The 21,480-nt window shown below is 38.9% G+C and overlaps 1 protein-coding gene across 3 annotated transcripts in view; it reads left to right on the forward strand.

Annotated features, from left to right (window-relative positions):
- SLC2A9 (solute carrier family 2 member 9) overlaps nucleotides 1-21,480 on the forward strand; it is a 105,308-nt gene that overhangs the window by 638 nt on the left and 83,190 nt on the right. Inside the window, exons 2-3 of one of the 3 annotated variants that reach the window (XM_064653233.1) lie at nucleotides 15,893-16,003; nucleotides 20,251-20,452. In XM_064653233.1, coding sequence (XP_064509303.1) covers nucleotides 20,390-20,452 — 63 coding nt within the window. In that variant the 5' untranslated portion in view covers nucleotides 15,893-16,003; nucleotides 20,251-20,389. The remainder of the gene's footprint in view (nucleotides 1-15,892; nucleotides 16,004-20,250; nucleotides 20,453-21,480) is intronic. The other 2 variants (XM_064653235.1, XM_064653234.1) reach the window with 2 other exon arrangements.

Genomic DNA, 21,480 nt, shown 5'->3' on the forward strand with positions numbered 1-21,480 from the left:
TCTGACATAAATATTCTAACCAATATACAAGGAAATAATCTTATGATTGTAAGATTTAAAGAAAAGGTATGGTGGCTTCTTACAATGTGTAGTAATGTATGAGGAAACTTGCAACAGATAGATGGAGACTTGTATCCTTGCTTGTTTGTATTTAAGAGGGATGATCAAGTATTTATATAAGTTAATGGGAATCTCCTCTCTTGGTCTTGTGGGATCTAGTTTAGGTCTAAATAAATTTTTAAAACTGTGAAGGATGTTTTCTAAACTGGAAGGCAGGAAAGTAGGGCTGGGAAATCTTTGCACCATATCCTTCTTAATAAAATATATTAAGATACTCCTTACTTGGTCAAGGGGCCTAATTCTGTCTTACCTATGTTACTTATGGTGAGATAATTCAGGGGGTAAAGGTTTAAGATATTTTTCCGAAAAACACTAATGAGTACTGCAGGTTTAAGCTGAGGTTGTGATATTGTATCTCTTTTTATCCATTATCTTTTTGAGTCCTAAGGTAGAAGAAAACAAATCACAGAAAGCACTCTCTGCTTAGACACACAGTGTGAAAGGCAAGCAAAGATCACAGACTGCTTCAAATCTCCCAAGCACATCAGAAAAACAAACCCATCTCCTTTTAATAACATTTGGTGTTAACTGATTTGGAGTAAATCTTCGAGATTTTTAAGAGGAACAATACCCAACATCTATAAAATACTTTCCTCCTGTAAGCACTTTTTTTGTGTCATCTATCCTCAGAGGCAGGAGGCAATAACTGGCAATACCAGAAGTAGAGTCTGTATATTTGCTTACCTGCTTGCTTTGAATTTTGTTTCTGTGGTTTTGTTCAGAAATTATCTTCTCAGTTGTCCCCAGTGTTTTGGAGTACCACATTATTGCTAAATCCCCAAAACACCTTATTTGGAAGAACTAACAAATCCACTCGCACTAAATCATAGAGTTCAAAATTCTAAGGCTGCAAAGCTGGAAGTTAGGCAGGTCAAGAACCATAGTTTGACAGGGAGTACTTCCCTCTCGTACTGGTAGACTATTTAACGGTAATATAATAGGATGAGTCAAAATGTATATACAGTCCAAATGTTTCCTTTAGTCTCAAATATCTGCAATGGTTGTCCTGACTTGTTCAGTATCAGTGTCAGAGAACTGGAGAGCCAGCTGATGCCAGGGTCTGCATGCAACTTGCTTTTAAGCAACTTGCTCCTTAAGCAACAAGACCTGATACCTACCAGGCTCCTAGTCCAGACAGGTTTGATTCTCTCCCTATCAGCCTCTGTTCTAGCCTTGTCAACCTCATATTCCTCATTCTTCCCTTCCTTTACTCCTCACAATGAGGAGGAGTTTTGTTCCTCAACCTGAAAATGAGATTTGCTCTGTATTGCTTAGTCGTAGTGCTGAAAGGGCAGGGGAAGAAGAGCAGAAAGAAAGTGGATGTATGGAGAAAACCAAAGGATGGAAAAAAATTGCTTCTCAATTCTCATGATCTGGGTGAGGGTGGGTGGGGGTGGTGTTGTTCTTGTGGGTTTTGTTTTGTTTTCCAAACCCAAAACTTTCTAAATACCACTATGCTGCAATATGGGGTAGTCTCCCCTATCCAATGCCAGATCCTTAACCCCTAGTTATCTCTCTATACCTCAGGGATGTGTGTTTCCCAGTGAGTCTCATGTTATAGCAACAAAAAGTCAAATTATACGTTCTATAATTTCTGTATAGGTACAGCAAATCACTGAAGATTAATCTTTAGTCCTCCTTCATATTCAAAACAGTGGCTGATAAGAAATAGAAATGAACTCCTTATTTCTGCTGCTAGGCTGTAACTCAAACTGCTTAAAGAGAGTTAATGTCTTCTGGCTTTCAAGTCAGACAAAACTAGTCCATGAAGGAGAAAGAAAAAAAATGAACAAGTAATGAAGCAAGGGGTTATCTTTCTCTTCCCCACTGCACTGAAACAGAGGAGTCATACCAACAGACACAGCTCACTCATGGCTTTGGCTTAGCAGACAGGAGTTGTTCCTCATTCCTAAACAGGGTGTTATAGTGGAGGGGGAATGAAGCTTTTGGCTCTTACTAGACTTTTACCAGGAAGAAATTTTATGAACAAACATCACAGACAATGGGTAGAAGGAAAAATAGTAAAAATTTGTTTAACAATCGAGTTGTCAAATCAGGTTGCTCTAATTGTGAAACAATTAGATTTTGTGGTGCACCACAGAGCTTGGAGAAGAAATGTTTATTACTGTTCCATTATTTTATTACTGCTTCTTGATTTACAAATTGGCAAGGTTTTTTGTTTTGGTTTAGGGTTTTTTTTAATTATTATTTTCTTTTTTTTTTTTTGTGGTCATACAGCAACTATACTTTTTAATTTAAGTTTAAAAGTAAGAAAAATTAGGTAAAATTAGAAGATATTTGGATTACCAGCTGAAAAAAACCCTTCAGATTGTATAATAGGAAGTTATTCCTGTAAAAATTTTTTTGGATTGCAAGCTGTTTTTAAAAAGGATTAAAAAATAACCTATTGGAGGTCTTGAGCAAGTGAAGCAAATAGAACAAGATATAACACAGAGCCAGGAAACTCTGAAGAGAGTGGTATCAACTATTAAACTTGGGCAACAGGGTTGAAATCATTCTACACAACTACAGAAAGCAAGTGATTTCGTTTAATGGAAAAACACCTAACACTAACCTTGAAGAAGAGCAACTGTATTTAAAAAAATATTTTGTCTGCCGAGCTGTCAGTATTTTAAGGTAATCCCTGCAAACATGAAAGAACATGTTGTAGAGAAGAGAGCAACTTGAAAGAAAGTCACAGCCAGATTCCTCCCTCCTTGGCCTTTTGAAAAAAGAAGTTAAGCCACATGTGGTCAAAAGTTGTGAGGTCTTCTTCTCAGTCTCCACAGTCACTTGAATTTGTCACATTATCCCTTTCATTGCTCATATCTACAAGCTCCCTCACTTTGATCTCCAAGTGTTTCCTTGGCATCTTGGGTAGAACAACAATTTGTATCAGTAGTTCAAATCACTTCAGATTAGAGGCAACAGTGAATTAGAATAGGTTTGGTTGGTCAGTGTCCAAATGCAGTTGGAGTCTTCTCCATATGCATTTTCACATACAGCTTACCACAACAGAAGTGTGGATCCAAGGAATAACATCACATGTAATCTGCTATATTGAAAATCTGTGGTCAGTCAGAGATTGATAAACAAGACACAAACAAGTCTTGATTTGGCCAGAGACAGCTGTGGCTTCTGTGGAGCTATGTGTACAAGCATGAGTCAGAGCAAAGATGTATATGTAAAGGTGCTGCAATCTAACCTCTCATTTAAGAAATTATCTTGTCCCTGGTATATCCTATCCCACAAAGAATACTAGACTTTAATCAACCGATGTAGATCAGGACAAAAGTCACTTAATGAGGTCTGGAAGCTGTAGGGGTCCTGTGTGGTAAACAGTCTGGCTATTGTATCTGCTGTTGTGGATTTTGGGACGAAGAGTGGGCATAAGGTAATATCCCCATACATAAGTGAGGAACAGCACATTATGCACTAGGTCCATTGGGAATTAGGTCTAAATTACTTAGAGAAAGGAGCTGAAGACTTAAAGTTAGGGTTTCAAGAAAAATTGAAGCTGAGATAACTACAGACAGCAGGGTGCTGCGGCAGTGCTTTGCACCTGTATGGAAACAAATATTAATCAAAATGATCAAGTGACAAATCAAGCCATAAGGATGTGGAGGCCATGGGGCAGAATTGAGCCTCAGATAACATAGTGTTCTGGTCTTGCAGAAATGAGGAAAAGCAAGGTGGGGACAGCAGCTTAAGGAGCTTCAGGAATGAATTTCATGCTTTTACCAAATTATGTGAGGGGTCGAAGAGAAAAATCATAGTAATAAAAGGACCACCACAGGAGAATGAATGGAGATCACCAAAATTTTCCAAATTTCTCTTTTGAGAGAAGTGCAAAGTCTCTTAGATCTGCAGAATATAGCATTTACCCTACCTTGCTGCCCTGAGGACTGTTGAGGGCATATCAAAACTAGAGCTGACAACAGCGTTCAACTATTTCAAGGAGTTAGATATATTCAGGGTATTCCATGAAAATAGCATATATATCTGTGGTATACAGCTTATGTGTCCACCCAAAGCAGCTGTGGTGGCAGGTACTGCAGAGAGAAAAGTTACTAAGGTATATCATCTTTTTCCTTCCTTTGAGACATTAAGAATTCACAAAGGTGAGAGTGGCTACACTAAAAGTTTGCCTATCTTATTCTGGCACACCACATAGCTGCTTCTTACAGGCTGGCTGGAAGCTGCACGCCTCTTTTGCAACAGTAATTACACAAGTTAGTTTTTTACCATTCCTACATCCCTGGGTTATGCTTTTGCAGTCTAATGAAACAATCAGGCTAGTTTCCAGCTTTTATTAACTGCATGTGAATTGATTTGTTCCCTGCTAGGGAAGAAGGGGAAATAGCAAACAGGGCCTGTACTAACTAACACTATCATGAGTTTCAGTTTAGACAAATTCATGGTGTTTCCCTCTTCTGTGCTGGCTCTTCTCTCTACGTCTGTTAAGATCTTGAGTACAAAGTTGGAAAAACTGAATTCGGTGGCATTATTATCATGTTTACTTGAAGATTATCAGCTTGTTTTGTGCAGCTGATAAAACAGTAGTGGTTCTATTTAAATGTCATACCATTTGTTGATAATCGGTTATTAAGCTGCAGGGCAGATATTTGCTCTCGGTGTTCTGCAGAACACCGTGTTACACTTTCACACTGTTTAGTCTGAAGCTTAAATGCCATGCAGAAGATTCTTTCAGGGACACAATTAATATGTTGTCTTCATCTCACTAATTGATACATGATGTGCTATGGAACATCAATGAGCAGTTTTAGATTTAACTATCTATTGAGCAGACCTCATTGTTGTATATCAGACTGGAGAGGTTTACGTCCACGATTTAACTGTCAGGAAAGTAGGGAGAAGAAGAAGAGAAAATGTGCATAAGACCAGAGAAATATTTTAATATACATATTGCTAAAAGCTCTCAGAATTGCTATAGGACATGTTTGTTTCTACTGGTAGAGTTGGCTGACCTCTTACTTTCAGACCAGACATAGTGAGACTAATTGAGAATCCACTCTATTTTTCATTTATAAAATAAATGAAAGGAAAAAGGCTAATAAGTTTGCCAATAGAATGATTTTCCCTCTGCCCCTCAACAGTGAGATTTGTGAGTAAGGGGATTGCAGCAGTTTGTGGAGCTCTGGAGCATACCTGACACTTATGATGTGCATAAACCTTTGCTGTGCAATGTCAGTGAACAAAAACCACTTTGAAAGCCCAATGCACACACAGTCTCCTCTCAGAAAGGGCTTGGACAGGAAGGCAAAAAAGGAGCAGGCATGTCAGACACTTGTGATATTTAACACTCTGATGGGTTGTATTCCTCAGCCACAAAAACCAGCAAGTACAAGAATCTCTATTCTTTTACATAACTACAATATACCCTTTTCCAGGACTTTAGGGATAGCCAGAAACTGCTGGTCCTCTCTCCTCCAGTTCTACAGTTCTATTGTATCACAACTGAAGTAGAAACAGCATAAGCTATCATCAAATTAGATGTGAGTGAAGGGGAGAGAGTTTTAATTAAACCTTTTCTAAAATGGAAGTAAATGACCGAACAAGGAATTTTATAGCAGGAAGCTTGAGAGGATGAAAAATGTGCAGAAAAAAATTATTAAATATTGGCCCAAAGGCAAACTAATAACTCAGAGTAGTCTGATAGTAGTCCAGCTTTTTTTCAAGTGTTGATTAACTACCTCTGCTCTTCACTTCCCACTCTGAGCCTCTTTCTTTAAAAGGGTATTTACACTGTAGGACTCCACAAGCAATAGGCTGTCTCTGTAGGCTGTAGTGCTCTATTTTGTTGATAACTCCCCTTTGCTGGTCCTGCTTCTCCCTGTCCTACAGCATCTAGCTCCACTTCAGTTTTGTCTCTGCTCTGAGTGATATCTTGCACCAGTTTCTGGCACTACTGCAGCAGCTCAGGGAAAATAAAAAAAAAAAAAGAAGTAGAGAATTTTACCAAAACAGATATTTCCTGTCCAGACCAGTTCCTCTTTAAAATAAACACACCAAGTCACTACTGGCAGGGTAGAAACCTAAGGATGAGGTTGCCTGTTAAAGCATTAGATGAGGGGAGATTCCTTGGACACATTGGGAAGATTGTGGTACAAAAACAGGGTGATTTTGTTTGAATTTCAGTAAACCAAAACATGTTCTGGCTTGTGAGGCAGAGTAGTCTTGGAGTATGCAAACTGGATGTCTTGTCAAGTTTAGGAAAATGAGAACTATTTTGGTGACTAATATAGATACAACCTGTGAGGCATAATTGCCTAATGTAGCGCAACAGGAGTGTGCCCAGGGAACCAAGCAGTTAATGTACCAATGATCATGTAAACCACCACTACTTCACTTTGGAAGGGTATGGCTGATAAGTTTCACAACACAAGAATTAAGGAGATTCCAAACAAGTCATCAGAAAAGCAATTAAAATCGACAACCTGATGTATGGATCCTGTTGAACTCATTGCCATAGGATGTTGGAACAAAAAAATATAAATAAATTGGAGAAAGGACACAGGAGATTGGAAAGTGGATCCAAATACATACTGTAAGTTAGGGAGTTGCTAAGAAACCAATAACAAGAATCTGGCCAGTTAAACTTGCTTTGTTTCTCACTACATCCTTGAATAACCACTATTAGCCATTGTGACCTCAGTCAGTCCTCATACGGCTTCCCCTCAAGGCCCTTCACCATCTTCGTTGCCCTCCTCTGGACACTCTCTAACAGCTGAATATCTGTCTTATATTGCAGTAACCAAAACTGCCACAATATTCAAGGTGAGGCTGCACCAGTGCAGAGCAGAGTGGGAGCTTTGGTTATATTGCAGTTTTGGTTACAGCACTATAAGAAAGATACTAAGCAATGAAGACTGTGAAGGACCTCGAGGGGAAGCCGTATGAGGAGCAGCTGAGGGAACTTGATCTGTTCAGCCTAGAGAAGAGGACACTGAAGGAGAGCAGTCTACAACTTCCTTGTGAGGGGAAGAAAAGGGGCAGGCACTGATCTCTTCTCTGTGGTGACCACTGACAGGACCTCAGGGAATGGCCTGAAGTTGTGTCAGGGGAAGTTTAGGTTAGATGTCAGAAAAAGGTTCTTCATCCAGAGGGTGGTTGGGCGTTGGAACAGGATCCCCAGGGAAGTGGTCACAGTACCAAGCCTGACAGAGTTCACAAAGGCTTTGGATGATACTCTCAGGCACATGGTGTGACTCTTGGGGATGGTCCTGTGCAGGGCTAAGGGTTGGACCCACCCCTGTGGGTCTCTTCCAACTCAGCATATTCTGTGATTCTCTGATAAGATGTGACTATGGGGCTGGACCGAATATAGCTCTGACAAATTTTATTGAAGTGAGACTGTGTAGTTATCTGTATCTTACAAAGGTTCTACAAGGAAAGGACAATTCAAGGGAAAGGGCACATCTCCTTCTTAAGGTAAGGAGTCCTTGGTATACTTAGTCTCAACAGTAGCATTAATAATTTCTGTCCTTATCTGCATCTGTTGTGAGAGGAAAGGTCCATTACTGAATGGATTGCTGGCTGCAGTTGGAACAGTACCAAGGTAAGGACTCTTTTATTAAGATTAATTTTAATGCTTTCCTTGTTTTGTCTGCCCCAGAGAATGCAACTGTCAGCTTTCTAGAAATGTCCACAGTGTTTCAGAAAAATAGATACCTGTGAGTCTGTTAGTGTACACACCTTAAGGTTTTTTCTACATTAATAGGCATGTATGAACCATTAATCTTATCTGTCGCCTAAAGCACAAAATTACTTTCTACAGCTCTCTGCAATCAGTTCTAGATTTTAGTGTACCCTGTTATGTAAAGTTTTTCCTCCCATCTGCCTTCCTTTTCAAAATAACTAAATTATAGATTGAGCAACACAATCTCCAGATAATGGTGGTATTGTGCATTGCTTTATCATTTAATGCAATTAATTTTACACAGAAGTAACTAAATTCAACCATATGCCCAAGATCCTCTTTAACAGTGTATTTTAGCACTTGTATAACTTGCTTGTGTGCTTGGGCAGCACGCTCTTGCATCCTATATTTGTCTGGAACACTGAATTACCTTTCACAGACCGAGTCACACGAAGTACTTAAAACCTTGATTTTCATTACAACCATAAATGGAAGATGAGTGGATCTATGCAAAAAGTCTGCCATGCAATTGCAAATTATTTCAATAATTGCTTGGGGAATAAGATGATGACTTTGAACAATCTTCCAGTGGCTTAGTGTGTACTACCTATAGACTCCTGTTTCTGTTCTCAGGTTAATGTTTTATTAATTAACGACATAAAGCTTACAATGGAGGTAATGCCCCTTAAATGAACAGCAAAGTGGAATGCAATAACCTAGAGTCGCTATGGGATTTTTAATCATCCATGGCATGAGTCATGCACTTGGATATAATCCGGTCACTATCACATCCTGTTGTAATTGGCAATAAAACTAGGGACAAACTCACTGTTAGTGACACGACTTTTATCATGTCGTGCTTTCATATACTAGTTTACACCATGAAATTACAATAGTTTGCTCGATATTCAAACCCTTAACAGTGAGAGCGGGCAGAGGCCAACTCAGATTGAACTTTAAAGCCAGTACTTAAGACTGAAAAGACCAAAAGGTTGCTACAATGGGAGAGGCTTGAGTATGAACAAAGCAGAAAAGGTTGAATACAGTAGCTGTCAGTAGCAACCCAAACAGAGGATATTAGGTTATCATGGAGTGTTATATAACTTGGTGATTTTGTTACCTGAGAAACTGGGCATGCATCTCTCTGGAAGCTTGTGTAGTAACAGGGTAGACTATCAGAGAATCATGGAATCATAGAATCATTTAGGTTGGAAAAGACTTTTAGGATCATTGAGTCCAACCATTAACCCAGCACTGCCAAGTCCAATCCTAAACCATGTCCCTAAGTGCTGCATCTACACATCTTTTAAATATCTCCAGGGATGATAACTCCACCACTTCCCTGGGCAGCCTCTTCCAGTGCTTGAAAACCCTTTCAGTGAAGAATTTTTTCCTAATATACAATCTAAACCTCCCTCTGTGCAACTTGAGGCCATTTCCTCGTCTTGTCACTTGTTACCTGTGAGAAGAGACTTATGCCCACCTCACTGCAACCTCCTTTCAGGTGGTTGTAGAGATCCTGCCTGAGCCTCCTTTTCTCCAGGCTAAAAAAACCCAGCTTCCTTAGCACCTCCTCAAAAGAGGAGCTCCAGCCCCTTCACGAGCTTTGCTGCTCTTCTCTGGACATGCTTTAGCACCTCCATGTCTTTCTTGAAGAGGGGGGCCCAGAAATGAGCACAGGATTCAAGGTGTGGCCTCACCAGTGCTGACTACTGCCCTGATTCTATTCTTTCTCTAAGAAAAGTCTGGATTCAAAATGATGGATTTCTATCAATGCCCTTTTATTCCACAAAATGAGCAAAAAGATACATTATTCACTTGAAATCACAGTGAAATTAATGTCATTTCTAATGTCTTATGCTGTTTTGTTTACATAATCATTTCTATGAATCATTAGACCACCTATATAATTAGGTGGTTAAAAACTATTACTTACCATCCTAAACAAAGATTGACAATGAAGTTTACTGGAGAAAAATTATTTTACAATTTGACTGCAACTGAAACAAAGACAACCTTTTATGGAGAATTCCTTTTGCTGTTACTCGTGCTAACCAGCTGAGAGAGTCTTGCTTTTGACAAATAAAGATACTGTACTAAACTCTTGCAGTGTCTTCTACCTCCCTTTCTGGAGATCACAGTTCAAATTACTTCAGTTTCCAGAGTAAAAAAAACATGGAACGGAAACACTGCTCAAAATACTGTTTATTGTCAAAGACGAAGCACACCTTAGATCTACTAAGAATTTACTGTTAACTGTGAGTCTGTTTCTATAACTGGAATTTTAATACTCTTGTTATTAGTCCAGATCTACAGAGAAAGAGAGGACAACAGTGCAGTCAGCAGAGTTACACACATGCTGCTCAGACTCTCCTCCTCTCACCAGCATTTTGCTTATCCATTCCCTGCTCCTCCTAAGGTGGAAGGTTTCACCATGGTGGGGAGTGGGTCACCTGCACCTCCAAATCCTTTGGGTTTTTGTAAAATAAAATCTTTGGGATTTATTTATTTATTTATTTTTATTTACTATATAGCAGTGCCTTTTGTGCATGTTAGAAACATATATTTGGGTATCTTTTTTGGACTGCCAATCATCTGGTAGCAGTGATCATGTTTGGCCAGAAGCCCTGACCTGCAGAAAAGCTCCTGGTGATGAGCAGGTCTGGGGTTCAGATGTGAACTGAAGTCATCAAGTGAGGGTCAGACACAACCCTGTCATCAACAGGCAAGTCCATGGTGACAAGGCAGGTCTGACTTTTAGCCACAAAGTCAAGCCTATTGGTCAGTGTAGAGGTCTGGATCAGTTTTATGTGGACTAAGGACAACACTTGAGAATGTGCCCTCAATGTGCTCTCCTGAGTGAAGGTGGAGGAGAGTCCCTGCTGCTCAGAAGTCTCTCCTTAGGACTGAGTGTCTGCATCCACCCTCTCAGCTGGCCCTGAGCCCAGGACAGACTCGGTGCTCAGGGCCTGACACCAAGAAATGCTGAAAATGGTGATAACTAACAGACTTTGATCCCAATATCTTTTGAAATGCAAAGCAGGCCCTTTAGTAATCAGCCTTTCCAGTGTTTCATAACCCTTGGAAATGTAAGGGAGTTTTGCATCTTTACACTCGTAATTGAAACCTACTGAGTTTGACAAAGCATTTTTTTGGTACTGTTTTTAAAACTACAACAAACGACATTTAAATGTCCCTGGAAATCACAGCTAAGGCTTGAGAGAGCAGGGAGGATCTATCTCATTAGTTTTTTCTTTAATTCTCCAATTCTTCAAACTGGGAGAAGAACACATATTTTCACAACATGCAGAATTTTACCATATTTACATATAAAGCTTTAATTACACAAATTAAGGTAGTGACACATTAAAGACAATTCTTATATTACATTATCTATCCCTACTTTTAGAGGGGAATACTTTGATAATATCTCTTAGCCTTCAAGAGAATAAATAATGAGCTGCTGCTTGCCAGGTTTCATGAATCTGCAGAGAGAATAATTTGTTACACAAATATTTCTGATTATTTTTAGTCCCTAGATGAAGAAAAAATGAAACATCAAACCTAAAACCACAGCTAGACAAGCTAAAAGGTTTTGGTATCTTGAAGCAAAGCTGGGATTGAGGCTTTTAAAAATATCTGGGCATTTTGGATAGGGCAAAATTTGGCAAAGGTTATTTTCCTAGCTTGATTTCTAGGACCAGCTTTCACAAGAAAGTAACATGAGTGTATATTTCTACTCTGGGCTTGCTCTGCATCCTTTTTAGGCACACTCAACCTTGCAAGGAATGTGTGTACTCTGGGTAAGAGCAGTGCTTGCTGCTCCCAGGGGACCAGAGCCTTGCAACTCAATTTTTGAGCAAGCTAGAGACTAGCTGAGAGTGCGATGCATGCAAAGGCATTTTGTTTCTTCCCCCTCCACAGAGGTCAGGAGTGATATCTAAGGCTAGAAGGAGTCATTATATTGATGAGAATGATTCTTGTATGAGTGAGAACATGGAGCTTCACCTGGAGGCTTAGGAATTTAAGTGATCTTTCAGAAAGGTCACTGGTTCTCCCACTGAAGATTTCAAAAGAATTAGTAAACAATTCCTGAGTGTAATAAGACCACTGGCTGGAAAAACTGTTTTGCTAGAAATTGCCTGCCTGTTCTTGATGCCTATAATGAGACTCTAGGAAAGAATTGTATAAAGAATTCATCTGTCAGGGTGTATCTGCCTGCTGGAAGCAGGTTTTGCTACTGCCTGAAGGGAAGGTTGAAGTCCTTACTACTCTGGTGAAGTTTTCTTGCTTGCAATATTAATAATAAACAACAGAAGCTGCAAATGTATTGATCTTGGAAATTTTGAAAGTATTCTTCAAGTTAAACAAAAAGAAATGTAGATGCTGGGTTCTCAGCCTTCAGGATTGAGCCCAAAATTCTCACCCTAGAAGGGCTTCATTTTGGGGCATCACCCTTCTTTATAATACATATTACATTAAGGTTGTTTCTTTACCACCTGGAATGAACATGTACACAGGAACAACTCTGGTCTTGCCTCAGGGCATGACCTTACAACATAAAACCTTTCACTTGTCAATATTTAATTCAACATTTACTAAATGGTAGGTGGATGCTAGGCTGACTTCACTGGAAATAATTTTGCAAAGATTTAACTAGCTTAAATATACATGGAATTTAATGTTGGAAATAACCCTAGCATAATAAAAACATTAAACTCATGGCTCATAAGATTTTTCCTAAATGATGACATACCAGACTTGCATGTGTACATGGGGGAAAATGATTAAAACAACACTAATGGCCAACACGGCAAAGGGTAATTATTAACCACTTTTTCTTGCAAAAGAGCTGGGAAATACTCTGCTGTCGCTGATTCAAGGGACTATTATGTAATAATCAGCAAAAACTATTTTAAAATATTCATTATTCTTATTCTGTTCCCCCCAGGTCTGTTTGATCTCCTTGTACTAATGCCTAAGTATTGGGAACTTGGAGGTTTTTAAGCTAAAAAGACTACTAAATGAAAATGGTCAGTGTCCTGGCTTTTCTCTCAAAACTATGGTTTTATCAGTGCAGGAAACCGATACAAGGATGTGCGGCCATGAAAAGACACCAAATTTCAATTTTGGGGATTTCCTAAGTGAGAAACTAGATGTTCTCACGTTCACTAGCAAAGTATATATGTATATACTTAATTTACCTATGGAATAAGGATTAAAACTAAACTGTATTCTGCTGCTTTGCTAGATCAAGACATTTTAGGCTCAAAATCTAAGCATCAGTTTGGTTTACCAGTTTTAGCCTGCATTTCCAAGGGGTCTATCTGCATATGAACCAACTACATCTTTACATGTGAATGAGCATTTCCATGTATAGTTACAGACACTGTATACTCTCTGGTTATCACATTTTCTCTATCATTTATGTTTCCAACTTTGTAACAATGAAAAAATTAATCTTGAACATGAAATTTCATAGACTCCTATATGAATATTGACTCGGTGAAATTTTAACTTAGGCTTGCTTGTAAAGATTCCCTCTATTTTTTCTGTTCTGTTTGAGGTTTCTTTCATGTGTAGTATCTAACTAATCACTTCTCGGTTTGCGTTATTTCTTCGTCTTGTGTAAGTTGCCCTTGCGAAGGTTTCTTTATATTCTTACTCAGGATGATACAGACCAAACTTATAAACTTGAATCTAAAACTTGGGAAAACTTGGATCAAAGAGTTTGATTCATTGTTTAGTCATTTTTTCGTCTGAAAGGATTGGTTCTGCCACAGAATGAGCTGATCTTCAGTGATCACTGAATTCATGTTTTTGAACATGCATGTCTTTCCAAAGCTTGTAAAACTTGTTTTATATTGTAGCTGTGCCAGATTTATATCCTTGTCTTGCTTATTTTCCTGTCCGTGTGCTAATCATGGGACACACTAAGCAACAAGTCCTTTCCACAAATGACTGATGCTACTAATAACACTGGGTTAATTTAAAAGTTGCAAAGATTTCAGTTAAAATGTAGATTAAGATGAAAATTAAATGTATATAGGTCAGGAAGGTATCATCTCTTATTTGTATCTGAGATAAAACATTTATTTGAAACTCACTTGTCTGCTCCCTCACTCTCACTCCAGAGAATGAATCTCCTACTTCCTTATAACCACCATGTTACAGAGAGCTAACATACAAGACTTTATTTTTTTCCTATTAATTATAGGATATTGGATTCCAAGTCTAAAGAAACTTTTAGATAAAATATGCTAGAGGATCCTAAAGAAAACTTCTTTCCCGTCCCTTAAAAGTGGTGTTTTCATTGATTAGCATCTTATAACCTGAGAAGGATGCCTATGTTTAGCTGAAGTAAATCTGATGGTAATATCTTTTGAGAACCTCACCAAGGTTTATGTAACAGGGTCAAAAGTAATCCGTAGGAGCTGCCAGAACAATCATAGCTGAAATACAAACCAAGAACCACATGCTCAATAATCCCACTTTCCCTAAAAGAAAAAGGTTACTTCAAATCCCAGCCAATATTTACAGTTTCAGCCAACTCACATCTGTATAGCTGCCTCTCTACCTAAAACATCTTGAATATCTCAGCATCTGCAAGTTTAGAAATAATCCAACTAAATTAGCTATAAAGGTCCTTGAGGAATGACACTGATTTAACACACCTTGGATTTTCAAATAAAACAATATGTATACCAGCAGGAAAAAGCCCAAGCAGAGAGCACTTTTTCACAACAGTGTCCCCTTATCTCTACATAGCTTTGGGATGTAAGGAACTAACAGCAAAAATAAAGTCAGGACTATTACACCCTTGTCCTGACCCATGTTTCATTTAGTTTTTGAACTGACACTGCTATAGACTTCCTCTCTATGACATAAAACCTGAAGAGCAGACAAAGAAATCTTTTTTATTAACTCATCATCATCATCATCATGGCTGGGCTTCGCAAATGAAGATTTGGGAAGGGCTCTACCCACTTTTGTTGCAAGCGCGTTGGTGGCTAAAAAGGCCAATACGAGATAGGCACACCCAGTTGCAAAAGGCACAGCAGAAAGACTCCTTAGGTGGTATGTTCTGCAAGGCACAATTCTTTCTGTGTTGTCTTTCCTCCTCAAGAGTGAACCTGCGTGCGTTCTCAAAAGCATCAGCTGAGTTATAGATGGTGTGCCTCCAGGCCTCCCAATTGGAGGCCAGAGTAGACCAGTTATGTTGATCAATATGGCCAAGGCTGAGATGTTGTTTCAGGGAGTCCTTGTATCTTCTCTTTGGGGCTCTTCTCTTGCGTCAGCCAGTGGCAAGTTCACCATAAAGCAAGATCTTAGGGAGACAGTGGTCCTTCATCCTTGAGACGTGTCCTGCCCAGCGCAGCTCTGTTCTCAGCAACATGGCCTCAATGCTTGTGACTGCTGCTTGTTCTAGAACAGATGTATTGGTCATGTAATCTGACCAGTGGATGTTTAGGATTTTGCGGAGGCAGCGGTGATGGAAGCGTTCCAGGAGATGCAGGTGGTGGCGGTAGATGACCCATGATTCGGATCCATATAAAAGAGTAGACAGCACTATGACTCTGTAAACACTGATCTTGGTACTTTTCTTCAGGTGTTTATTTCGCCAAACTCTTTTATGAAGTTTTTATTAACCATTGAGGAGTTAATTATTATAAAGTATGTTCCGGCCCAGCCTTTCAAAATCTTGTAAAAGGGTGATTCCTGACAAGAAGTCTTCTCAACGCTCAATACTGGTCCAACACATCACTGTTAAAAGCCATTTACAGCACATGGAATGCTGTGGGTGTTCCCCCACCTGGTAGGGGGAACCTGGCAGTCAGGTAAAAAACTATATGAATGCAAGTCCTCGCCTTAGGCACTTGCATTTCAAACATTTAATGGTTCCAAAGCTTTTTTACGGTTTGTGGCATTTAAAACAAAGACCCCTTGTATGGTATCACAGCCGTACAAGGCAGTTTGTTTTCTGTTGAGTAGAAAAAACACATTGCATGAATTCCAGCTGGAACGTCATACTATTCTTTGTTTTTACTGTTAATTATTTATTACCTCTGAAAAGGTATAAAAGAGTTAAAGCTGGCTTTACATTTAATGCAGTGATTTAACTGGTCCTATTTCAGAGAAGAAGGCTGCTGTAGCAACTCTGAAGAGGGCTGCTTCTACACTGCACTGAACATCACTGGAAGTGAAGAATACTTCAGATAAGTAGTGAGTAGTGCCTAGCAGTTGGACTTGATACTTTGCAGCAGATTTGGCAGTGTTCTCAAGGGGTTGATTTGGGGAGGAAGGAGGAATAGATTTATCTTGGTATAAACCAATGTTGTGAAATTTATAAACAACTAATTTCCTGTACTAGTCAAGTACTCAGCTTCTATATAAGCATTCATTAACTCTGAAATCTGTCTTCCTCTCCTGGTTAATAGATTTCTGTGGAAAATAGCTTTAATTTTTCTGACAATTTGTAGAAGAAAATCCACCACAAAACAACAACCCACAGCAAAACACTTCACCTTAAAATAGAGATTCAATCCTTCCACCTCTCAGTATAACAGATAAGATTGTGACCTGTATGAAATATTGAAATCCAGATAAATTGATTCATCATCTTTTAAAGACACTCTAGGACTGATACTACAGATATAGGAAAAAAAGGAGACGTACATCTTTTACCACTATGTCAACTGATTACTTATAAAAATAGGTATTTCTGGAAGCCGGGGTGTCTACAGTATTTGAGAATAACTTTTGCTAAGTAGTTCAGTACCATAGTAATACTCTGTGTCAAATTAAAGTCATACCCCACCTGACTCCCTCAACAGTATCTCCCTCAACAGTATTTTAATATTAGGGCTGTTAGACATTTTCCATAAACAGTACAAGCATTGACTTGCACATTCTCACTTGCATCAGAATAGATCTAGCTTAATAAAACTACTTGAGAAGAAAATGATCCCTTCAGTTCTTAATGGATTTCCAGTACACCTATTTTAACCAGATAGTTATTTCACTTATGAGGATCTAATATACACAAACTTTTCTGCTCCAGGAGACAGAGAAATATGAAATGTGTTCTTCACATTGGATGCTCTAATTAATGTTTTTATTAATTGATGCTGGATTTCTTCTGTGTGCATGTGTATGTGTGATTTACAGTACCAGGGAGAGGAGCACATTCATTGCAGTACAGACTAGTGACAGAAATATCTAACTTGAAACATAGGCAAGTCCTCAGCTTAAGTCTGTTATACTGCAAGGACATCTCCTTTTTTGAAAGGCAAGAGTGCTCAGCCATAGAAAATTTTTGGCTGTAGCTGCGTAGAAAAATGATAGCAGCACACGAGCTGTGGCATAGGAGTGCGATCCAAAACTCTTATTCTCCATCCTCTGTTACTAGAGCTTCAGTGTTGAATCAAAAAGAAAAATAAAGTAAAATGTCTTTTGAAACATATACTTATTTCTAGTGCAAAGCATAGCAAACAAAAAAGTAATCAAGTTGGGCAATTTTGCTTTCCCAAAAGCAAAAATTATTATTACATGTCAGTCTATCATAGACAATAGGACTCACTGAGCGTGTTTTGGTTATTTTTCACCAACACATTTTCCAAAGCTTTGCAATTCATACCCTACTGTGATGTTATCCCTCTTAGTGTATCCTCTTCTTACTTTTAAAAGAAACCAAACTATTCTGTGCTACATCTGAAATAGGTGTACCCTGAGGGGTGCAAGCAGTCCCTTATCCTCCCTGAGAAATTGTGCTAGTTTATAATTACAATTTTATCAGCTGGAGGCTGCTCTTCCCACTTCCACATTTTCCCTGTCCATAGTAGTGCAATGTTGACACAGATATTATCTTTCTCTAGAGGTAGTACAAGTTTGCACTTGGGAGACAGATAGGGAAGCTGTGCATTCCCACCATGAGGAATTTGTGATAAAAGAACCTTTTACATCACAGATAAACTGCCTGAATCTTGTTTGTGCTGTACTTTGGTTGGAGTGACTGAGGCCTTCTTGTAAGTTCACACTCATCTGATCAAGATGGCAAATGGGCCTTCACTGACTACTGGCCCAAACAATGCCTTATGCTCAGACTGGACAACAATAAATAATCTAGTCCAGGTCTTATACGCTTCTTAGTTTGGTTTAGGTTTGGAGGTTTTTTTTAACAACTGTATCTTTTAACTCAGGTTTTCCAAGGTGATCAACTCCTTGGTGATTTCATCATAACAAATATGGCTATTTAAAATATGCTCCTCTTGCATATTCGCATTTTGTGAACAGGACAGCTTTCCAACAGCTTTTGTTTTTCCTGACTTGCAGTCAGTAAATTAAAGCCTGATGTTCAGTAGAAGTTCAGAACCAAACCTGGATTGCAGTATGTTTATTCGTACCTCTCTCAAGTCATTTTGCTGTGCCAGTCACAATGATCCCTTTCCGTGAAGTGCTGAGCCATCCTTGCCAAGGCTAACAATTCATAGGACTCAGTTGTACTGCATGTCCTACCAATGAACTCAGCCTATATATTGCTAAATAAACTACTGGATAAGTAGGTAAGCAAACTGTAGCTGAAATGGAAGATGCCCCCTGGACTAACATAAATGAGCCTTTCCTGATTTGTGGGTCACCTCCTGATTAACTGTACAAACTATGGAGCACACAAATCTAATTTGCTCTGACAAAGAACAAATAATGAATTAATATTTCTGGATCAACAACTTAAGCAACTTACCCGGTATTAGCAATATGAACTTCAGGGGAAAAGAATACATTTTTCCACACTATCTGTTAAAATTTTTCAGTGAATGTTTAATAGCAGCAGCAGAGCAAATTTCAGCCTTTTGTTCCCCTAAGTGTATCATCACTTCCTTAGATTTTGTCAAACATTGCAGTCTGAAGATCAAGTTTCTGCTTTCTGTAGTCACATCTCTCTTCCCTGCACACATGTCAATAGAATGCAAAAATAACCTTGACAAATCCATGCAGGATTTCAGCAATTTCTACTCCCTCCCCAGTCCAGATTTCCTTTTTTTTTTTTTTTTTTTTTTTTTTGCATGATGAAGAATGTCTGTTCTGGATGCGGGAACAGTCCTTTTGCTACAATCAAGTGTAGCAATATGTTCAAAGAGTGAAACAAGGGTTACCTGAAATACAGAAGGGATAGTTCAGTCTGAACATTTCCACTGTTAGCAATTAAACTTTCTAGTCACAACAGACATATCTTAAAATATTTTAAAGATGTTCTGAGAAAATTCAGTCATATAAAAATAAATGCAGAGGGAAGGCAGACACAAGTTATCCCTGCTAGTGGCTTAGCTGTGAGGCTATATCTCCCTAGATGTTTAACAGATTGTTTCATACTGAGCCTGTGTTGTTTCTGTTTCAGAGCTATGCTCCACATACTTTGTCTTGTCAGCTCTTAAATTCCAGTTTGATGATGCTTTGTTTGTGCTCCGTCAGAACCTTCATTAATTTAATTATCTACATTGTCTATGTATGAAATCTGTATAGGATGTGGGAGGTTCATTGAACAGGCCTTGATATTATTTGCTTGTTAAATGTGGCAAGAGACAGGTAACCTGTTTGATGATGAGACTAAGCATCTTTCCTATTAAGTGAAATACATTTGACTTGAAAGCTCTTTTTGAAGAATAATTTAACAGGAATTGACTAAGGCCCTTTGCAGTAGAGAGAAAGGAGCTTTTTGTGCATTGCACTGCACTGGTAGGTAGAGAGGCAAGAAGGTAACTTTTCCGGCTTTGGCGCTTATAGGATGCTGTCACATCTCTAGTTTCTCTTACTTAAAAGCTCAGCCTGATTTCTTGGAAACATCAGATATAATGGCCCCACATCCTCCTATGCCACAGGATTTCATGTGAAAAACCTCCTGTATGTGTGATGGCCTCAACACAATTTCCACTCCTATGTGCTGTTTCGCTAAACTGCCTGTTACTCCCCATGTGTCACAGCTCACTGTCTTATAGAAACTTGTCTACAAGGAAGATAACTTGCATTCAGGACTGGATCTATTATTACCATAATGGCCACGTAAGCAAAAATTTTGAAATGTGCTGTCACCCCAGCACTTGAAGCAGAAGAACCCAGTAATCCATACTCCAAATAAATTGAACAAACTGGCAGACTGCCCAAGGTCATACGATGAAGCACCGTGTAAATATCATATCCTCTCTGAAACACCAGAAATCAGTTTAGTTTCTTAATAAATTAAGATTAAAATATCCTTTAATACTATTAAAGGACATAGGGTGATGTTCCAGCAAGAATATTCTTGACAGAGCAATACGTAAAAGGACATCTCCTTTGCAAAATATGTTCAGGCAATGACCCAGCTAGTATAAGGTCTCATAATAATTAGAATCACACCACCAATTAATCCAAACATCTGAACTGGAAATCAGCCATAACAATGTTCCACCTGACTGACTAAACTTCTTTTGCAGTTGCAGTGGGTCTGATGCTCCTGTCCTAGTAGAGACAGCATGTCTACTGAAGAGCCTGATACTGTTGCTTTTTCCCCTATTAAACAGTAGCACAACTTCTCCTTTTTTTCTCTCAGCTATTACCTAGCAAAGTAACAGGATGGAGAACAAACAGCAAAGCAACGGTGCGATGAAAGAAAACAAGGAGGTGAAGAAAAAAGTGGTGAGTGAATTCATCAAATCTTCTGTCAAAACATTTGTTTGCTATTTGGGGACTGGAGGTAGAAAATAACTATTTGGAACCCGTATGAACACTTTGTGGGTTTGAGGTTTTTTTAGGTGTATAGAGGGTAGCACGTGTTTAGCTTCTGTAACTTACCAATAGTGATTGTAAAAGGTCAAAAATGGTGTGTTAATCACATACATATTATTTCTATTTGAGTATGAACTGAATTACTTGCACTGTGCTATTTAGAACGAAACTAAACAAAACACAGGTGTCTGATTCATCTCAAATGCATTCCATGTGTTCTAGAGGCTTGATTCTCCTAACTTTAGTCTTTTACTGCTTATGACCATTCAAAGAGATTATAAGTGATGTCTGGATCATCTATCAATATGTACAATTATTTTACATGTTGATGAGTAGCGTCTGGCTTTCTATTCAAACACCTCTCAGTTTTATCTGAGCAAATGACACTTCAAAGTTGCTGCATCATAAACTTCTTCCAAACCTGCAGCGCTCTGTGGCAGTACATATTATGTCTATGTAGCACGTCAAAAGTGGAAACAGCTCAGATTTGCACCAATATTAACTGCAGTCATCTGGGAACAGTTTCCAGATGCACTTAATACTCATCATTGCCAACTATAAGGTGCTGTTTAACTCTTAGCAGTTCAAAATCCCCATGTTTGCAAATAGGTACCTTCAAACATTATCTTCTAAATAGTTTGTACCTATCTAAACAGGTACCTTCAAGCTTTTATCTTCCCCAGGTAGCATGTCTAATCCCCTTCTGTTACACAGCAGTAGTGTGGTGTGTCAGTTCTAAACCTCCTAAGGCTGTGGAAGCATCCCTAACATCTTAATTGGCTACAAACCTTTTGGTATCCTCACTTCTCACTCTCGGCAACACGGGAAAACGCTTCCCCGCATCACTCTAGTGTCTTGCTTACAGAAGGGTCGCCCAGGTCTCCAGTACGGACCGCGGCACGGGTCCGCCCTGCCAGCCGTGTTTCCTCAGCCCCGGT

Source organism: Pseudopipra pipra, chromosome 4 (genome assembly GCF_036250125.1).
Source record: "Pseudopipra pipra isolate bDixPip1 chromosome 4, bDixPip1.hap1, whole genome shotgun sequence".
NCBI lineage: Eukaryota > Metazoa > Chordata > Aves > Passeriformes > Pipridae > Pseudopipra > Pseudopipra pipra.